This window comes from Sphaeramia orbicularis, unplaced genomic scaffold, assembly GCF_902148855.1.
Source record: "Sphaeramia orbicularis unplaced genomic scaffold, fSphaOr1.1, whole genome shotgun sequence".
In the NCBI taxonomy this organism is placed as follows: domain Eukaryota; kingdom Metazoa; phylum Chordata; class Actinopteri; order Kurtiformes; family Apogonidae; genus Sphaeramia; species Sphaeramia orbicularis.
Genome location: NW_021941576.1, coordinates 71,897 through 79,587, shown reverse-complemented (window position 1 = coordinate 79,587; position 7,691 = coordinate 71,897). Strand labels below are relative to the sequence as shown.

At 43.2% G+C, this 7,691-nt stretch overlaps 1 protein-coding gene across 1 annotated transcript in view; it reads left to right on the top strand.

The window, feature by feature from the left end:
- Positions 1–341: 341 nt before the first annotated feature.
- Positions 342–7,691, top strand: part of LOC115416230 (ATP-binding cassette sub-family G member 2-like) — a 55,898-nt gene continuing 48,548 nt past the window's right edge. The window contains exons 1-2 of the mRNA XM_030129976.1: positions 342–375; positions 555–685. Coding sequence (XP_029985836.1) covers positions 346–375; positions 555–685 — 161 coding nt within the window. The 5' untranslated portion in view covers positions 342–345. The remainder of the gene's footprint in view (positions 376–554; positions 686–7,691) is intronic.

Genomic DNA, 7,691 nt, shown 5'->3' with positions numbered 1-7,691 from the left:
CTCTTTGGACTTCCTGTCCAGGGTCACTTCAGTGTGTTGTCACTCCTGTGTGATTCACAGATGGGATCGTTCCTACATCAGCACTAGAGCAGCAAATGAAAGAAACTATGTCCAAACATTCTTTGTAAATCTTCCAGCCTTTTGCCCAGCATTTCAGTCTGAGTTTCCTCACAAATGAACGCTGACAGAATGAGTCATTAAAGCAGAACTTCAGATGAATGCTAAACCACTGGAGGAGGACAGTGCATGGTGTGGATGAAGCTGCTAAACCAGTGTCTAAAAGATCTGGTTTGTGTTCTGTGTTTAGGAGGACAGGGCTTGAACAGAATGGAGACCACGTTGGAGATGGAGGGACCGAACGGCTCCAAAAAACAGGTACTCGCAGGTTTAGTCCTCTCTGCATATCCCTGCTCTTCTTTTCTCTTCTTATTTTTTCTCATCTCTAACATACGCTGGGTTTCATACTTTGGCGTCAGACACAGGACACACTTCTGTGGAACCGTGTCTTTTCAAAGTTTGTTGTGTTGTGGTCGGAGAAGTGAAGTGTTTATCAGTCTGCAGGTTTGGACCAGCAGAAGCATGGGGCCACCGTCAGCTTCCACAACATCCACTACCAGGTGACCCAGGGGGGGAGGAGCATGTGTCTGAAGAAGGGCGTGGCCAAAGACATCCTCATCGACCTCAGGTAACTTCACACCCTAAGGCTAAGCCTAACCCTAAATTTAAGGCTAAACCTAACCCTAAACCTAACCCTAACCCTAAGCCTAACCCTAAGCCTAAACCTAAACCTAAGCTTAACCCTATTCCTAAACCTAACCCTAAGCCTAAACCTAAACCTAAACCTAAACTTAAGCCTAAACCTAACCCTAACCCTAAATTTAAGCCCAAACCTAACCCTAAGCCTAAGCCTAACCCTAACCCTAAACCTAACCCTAAACCTAAGCTTAACCCTAAGCCTAAACCTAGACCTAAACCTAAACTTAAGCCTAAACCTAACCCTAAACCTAAACCTAAGCCTAAACCTAAACCTAAGCTTAACCCTAAGCCTAAACCTAGACCTAAACCTAAACTTAAGTCTAAACCTAACCCTAAACCTAAGCCTAACCCTAAGCCTAAACCTAAACTTAAGCCTAAGCCTAAACCTAAACTTAAGCCTAAACCTAACCCTAAACCTAAACCTAAGCCTAACCCTAAACCTAAACTTAAGCCTAAGCCTAAACCTAAACTTAAGCCTAAGCCTAAGCCTAAACCGGAAGCCTTCACTGTTCATTGAAGTGGAATCAGTCCTGTTGACAGAACTTCTGGCTCGTCCATAACTACAGTCATGTTCAAATCAAACTTTCATTCATAACCCTAACATGTGGCTCAGGGGTTAAAGCAGGTCATCCAGTAACCAAAGGGTTGGCAGTTTGAATTCTGCTCTGTCCTTGTCATGTGCCGTAGTGTCCTTGGGCACTTCACCCTCCTTCCCTCCAGTATCACTCCCACTGGTGGATGAATACGTATGATTGTTGGGTGGTGGTGGGAGGGGCCAACAGCAGCCACGCCCCCATCAGCCTGCCACAGGGCAGCTGTGGACACACCTCTAGTTTACCAACAACTAAGGAACCTGTTTGAAAAGTGCTCTGGAAATCTAATCCACTGATATGCAGGCTAACTTAGAATTCATAGTGACATAATGTAGGACTAATAGGTGGCTTCTGGTTGGAAATGATAGAAATAACTCACAGAAGATGGTGAGACATTGTGGTAGAGACAAAAAAAAACAGCAACTTTTAGCTCCTAATGTCTTTTTAGTTTTTTTTTTAACCTGTAGTTCTTAGTTGTGGTCAGTTGGGTCAGTCCACAGTCATGGTCAGTCTGCACACTTGGCCCACTTCTCCATCCTCCATGTAGATCTGACCACCACATGTCTACAGCATGTCTTTGGGAACGTCTTTGGGAACATCTTTGGGAACGTCTTTGGGAACATCTTTGGGAACATCTTTGGGAACATCTTTGGGAACATCTCTGGGAACGTCTTTGGGAATGTCTTTGGGAACGTCTTTGGGAAGTTGCATCTGTGCAGAAGTTGACCTGTTTTGGTCCAGAACTAGGACTCTAGACTGTGTTTGCATTTGGATTGCAGAACTGGACTCTTCATATGTAAATGTAGAACAGTTGGATCTACCGCAGCATAAGAAGCAAGTGTCAAATGTGGATAAATACATTAATTGTATAAGTACACTATCCTTTTTTTTTTTTTTTTACCAGTCCAGAGGTGAATCATATTCATTCCAGTCTTTAAAGGTCTGCTGTTAGACATCCTAAACATCTGGATTTAAGCAGAACTGCAGAGGACACATTAGAAGCATGCAGATGGCGCAGCCATTTGTCCACAAAAACACACATCGGTCTGTTTCTGCTCATTTTTGTTTGTAGCTTTGGCGCTTGCTGTCTTTTTCACTGTGGGTGCTTCTATGAAACTGGTCCAAACAGCAGCAGCACAGAGGGGCTGAAAATTCAAACCACATGTAGACGAATGTAATGAAGCAAACACTTTGGGTCTATTTGAAAAATCAATATTTACTGAGATAAAATAGAAACTATTTTTCAGATAAAAGACATTTTTAATTGACAAGCGCATTCAAAATTCTGTTCGGAACACAGTAAAAAGAAAATGAAAATTACACACTACTATTTTTTCAAATATCTTTTTATTGTCTCACAGGTGCATTTTGGGAATTGAAGTAAACATGCAAGGCAGAGTGTTTCACAAAAATGATCGCTGTTCCAAAATCACTCGCAGTTTATTTGTGTTTAAATGGGCAGGTTCTGCATGTAACATGAGTGGACACGATGGGTTAGCACAAAACCTGAAATGAGACTGAGATTGATGAAAAACCGACATGTGTGGATTAAAAAAACCACTGGGAAAACAAAAAACAAAAACCACTTGGATCCTCAAATTTAACAGTGTCTTTTTTATAGTGGTATATAAGACCCTTCACACACATGTGTTTTCAGATCAAATGCACTGACACCTAGGGAGATTTAACTGTCCATATTTGGGTCCTATTTTTGGCCCCAATATTTAATTAAAAAATGCATTAATTTTGGGATGGCTCAGAGCAATAGTATATTTTTTTGTTTATTTATTTTGCATTTATCTGAGGTCATCAGCATGTCCATCCTGGGGGCAAATATGTCCAAATTTCTCAGTGTTTCCTGGGTCTATAAAGGCTGGCAAAGTGCCAGATACTAAAATAAACCCAGTTTCATGGAAAGACCCATCAACATATGGGGTCAGTTCACACTGGATTTAATAGTGGCCACACTTTAAAAATGATTTTCATAAAAAAGTCGGTTGTGAACAGTATATGTGAAGTGAGTCCTGAGGCTTCCAGTGCAGACGCAGCCTTTGTGTGCAAACACAATGGAAGTGTTCGGGTTAGGGTTAGCTCCGCCCCTGCTCTGGGATTACAGCACAGGATGAGGAGACGTTTAGCAGCATGGACACACACACTGGCTGTGTGTTGGTCTACGTGCTAACAAACAATGACAAAAACCACCTGATGGGCCAAAAAAAAACACAAAAAACCAAAAACCACCTGATGGGCCAACGTGACCTGATCCAGACCAGTCTGGATGAAACACACACACAAACACACAGACACACACACAAACACACACAGGGTTGAGAAAAAGGAAGGAAGTTTGGTTTGTCAAGATTCTAAGTGGTTCTGCAAGTTTACACACACACACAAACACACACACACACACACACACACACACCATCTCAGCTTTAATCACCGTGCACATGCAGGATATTGATGTTGAAATCGTTCCGTGGTTTGAATGAAGTGACTGAACCCATGTTGTTAGAAAACACTCATGACTGGACCGTCCTGTCTGAACGCTGCAGTTTGATGAAAGTGAGGAGAGAACTCCTCGGTGGCAGAGCACCAGGGGTGGATGAGCTCCACCTGAGTCCCTTCAGTCTCTGGATGTGCAGGATTGTCTTGGCTGACTCGTCTCTGTAACATGGCGTGGCAGTCGGGGACAGTCCCTCTGGATTGGCAGACCGGGGTGGTGGTCCTCCTTTTTAAGAAGGGGGACCGGAGGATGTGCTCCACCCACAGGGGGGTCCCACTCCTCAGCCTCTTGGGGAAAGTCTATTCCAGGTACTGGAGAGGAGGATCCGACCGATAGTCGAACCCCGGATCCAGGAGGAACAATGTGGTTTTCGTCCCAGTCCTGGAACACTGGACCAGGTCTATACTCTCCATCGGGTGCTCGAGGGTTCATGGGAGTTCGCCCAACCGGTCCACATGTGTTTTGTGGATCCGGAGAAGGCGTTCGACCGTGTCCCTCGTGGTATCCTGTGGGGGGTGCTTCAGGAGTATGGGGACCAGGGTCCTCTGCTCAGGGCAGTCCGGTCCTTTTATGACCGAAGCAGGATCCTGGTTCACATTGGCGGCAGTGAGTCAGACCTGTTCCAGGTGCATGTTGGACTCCTTCAGGGCTGCCCTTTGGCACCGGTTCTGTTCATTATTTTTATGGACAGAATTTCTAGGCGCAGCCAGGGGCCGGAGGGGGTCCGGTTTGGGGACCACAGGATTTCATCTCTGCTTTTTGCAGATGACGTTGTCCTGTTGGCCTCATGGAACCTGGACCTTCAGCATGCCCTGGGGTGGTTTGCAGCCGAGTGTGAAGGGAGCAGGATGAGGATCAGCACCTCCAAATCTGAGGCCATGGTTCTGGACCAGAAAAAGGTGGTCTGCCCTCTCCGGGTCGGTGGAGAGTCTTTGGTCCAAGTGGAGGAGGTCCAGTATCTGGGTCTGGTTCACAGTGAGGGAAGGATGGAGGTTCAAATTGACAGGTGGGTGGGTGGAGGTTCAGACTGACAGGTGGGTGGGTGGAGGTTCAGACTGACAGGTGGGTGGGTGCAGTGCTGCAGTGCTTGTATGGGTCTGTTGTGGTTCAGAAGGAGCTGAGCCCAAAGGAGAAGCTCTGGATTTACCCTCAGTCTACGTTCAGACCCTCACCTGTGGTCATGAGCTTTGGGTCAGGACCCAAAGGACCAGATCCAGGACCCAAAGGACCAGATCCAGGATACAAGCGGTCCAAATGAGTTTCCTCCACAGGGTGGGTGGGTCCACTTAGGGATAGGGGGAGGAGCTCAGTCACTAGGGAGGAGCTCAGAGTAGAGCCGCTGCTCCTCCACATCCAGAGGAATCAGCTGAGGTGGATCAGACAGCTGGTTCAGATCCTCCTGGACTCCTCCCTGGGGAGGTGTTCTGGGCATGTCCCACCAGGAGGAGACTCGAGGGAAGACCTAGGACACACTGGACAGACTATGTCTGTGGGCTGGACTGGGAATGTCTCGGGGTCCCCCCAGAAGACCTGGAGGAGGAGTCTGAGGAGAGGGAGGAGTCTGGGCATCCCTGCTTAGACTGTTACCCCCACGACCTGACCCCAGATAAGAGGAAGAAGATGGATGGATGGATGGAATTTATGATTAGTGCTTGTTCAGAAAAACAGGACAAAATGCACCAAAGTGAACTGTGAACCCAAACCCACATGGGCTCAGACCTGGATCCCATGTGAACCCAAACCCACATGGGCTCAGACCTGGATCCCATGTGAACCCAAACCCAGATGGGCTCAGACCTGGGTCACATGTGAACCCAAACCCACATGGGCTCAGACCTGGGTCACATGTGAACCCAAACCCACATGGGCTCAGACCTGGGTCACATGTGAACCCAAACCCACATGGGCTCAGACCTGGATCACATGTGATGCCAGTGCATGTGAGTGGAATGCACTGAGCCAGCTTCAGTCAGTCATATTTTGTTTATACGGTGCTACATCACAACAAAAGTTCTCTTATGACACTTGACATTTCGAAGCTTGTCTAAACCACACTCTTTCCTAAAGCCTTTTTGGACTGTCAAGTAAAAAAAAAAAAAAAAAAAAAAAATATATATATATATATATATATATATATATATATATATATATATATATATATATATATACTCATCATACTGTTGGTTTGTAGTGTAAATTTATTTGAGTAATGGGGTTTGCTGTGACTGAAAGGGACAGAAATGACTGAAAAAAATGGTGTTTTTTAGTGTGAGAAGAAAATAATACATATTGTGTATTTGTTTTAATAAATGTCAGGTTAAAATTTTTATTCATTCACTTCAGAAGATACACAACATTTATGTATAAAAAACTTTTTTTTTTTTCTCTGATGGGGTGTGAATGTGTATTTTTGAGTTTTGCGGATGCTGTACAGTGAGACTTATCTGTGGACTGTGAAAAAAGACAAAGGGTCTGAAAAAGGGTTCGAGGAGAAGATTTAATGAGATAAATACAAACAATAGATAGATAGATAGATAGATAGATAGATAGATAGATAGATAGATGAACCACCATTGGTTCTCCTCCTGTGTGTCTCTACTGCACTGAACTAAAATAACATTATTCATGAACATGTTCATATGGAAGCTGAAGCCTGTTCATTATATTAATGCGGCTGCAGACATTTAATCCTGTTGGAGCTTCTGTGTTTGTGTTCAATCATAGTTGATTTCTAAAGTCCCAAACTTTCATCCTTACATAACGGTGTAACTCAAAGCAGTAAAACTCTTTGTTGTGAACTTTACAGCTGGTCAAGGTGCAGTGGACTCAGCGTTTATAGGCTTGTATTGTTCAGCTGGTGTAATCATTGACCAGTTTGTGTCCGCAGTTGAAGGGAACTCCTCACTGAGCAGCTCGTTACATTTTTTACAGGAGCTGTGGAGCATTATCTGCGTTTACATGTTCATGTGGTTTCTGTGGTCTGTGCTGCCAACTCACTACACTACTTTATTTGATTCCAAACCAAACCTGATATTGTTCTGTGATCAATAACTCTCATATTTAAACTTGGAGATATACTGAGGAAGCAACCTCATTTACAACAGAGCGGAGACAAAACACCAAATATTGGAAACATACAATGAACATATCAGGAACAGCAAAACGTAAAAGTGACACAGATCAATTGTAAACAGAGAAGTGTGAGTAAAAACAGGAGCAGCTGGAGGTCAAATAATGTGATTTAAAGTGTCCTAATAATACATGTGTGGTCAGTGTCAGATGGTTTTGCAGAGTGTTCCAGGTTGTAGATGCACAGTAATTCCAAATTCAGTGTACTGAAGGAACCCTTATGAAACAAAAATATATGGCAATATATTGAAAAATATAATGCATTATATTAAAAAATACATTTCCATATAGGGGGAAGTAGTGCATATATTTTCCAATATACTGCAATATATGCTTTAATCATATATTGATACATATAAAACATATATTGCAATGAAGACAAAAACTGCCCTATATTTTTACATATAGTTTTATTGAAACTCAATTTCTTTCCATTGACACAAGTTTACATAAAGCAGATATTTATCAACACTTACATTACTTGGTATGCATAATAACATATTTCATGAAAATATGCATCGTGATATACATGAAAAAAGTGTTAACTGAAAAATGATGCCTTCTTAGTCATTTTGGCAACATAGGATGAAAAAGATGTACATATATATACATGCATATTTTTTGAAGAGTATTACTAAATATATAATTACATATATTTAGTAATACACTAGACAATATATGTATGTATATATGCATACATGCATTAT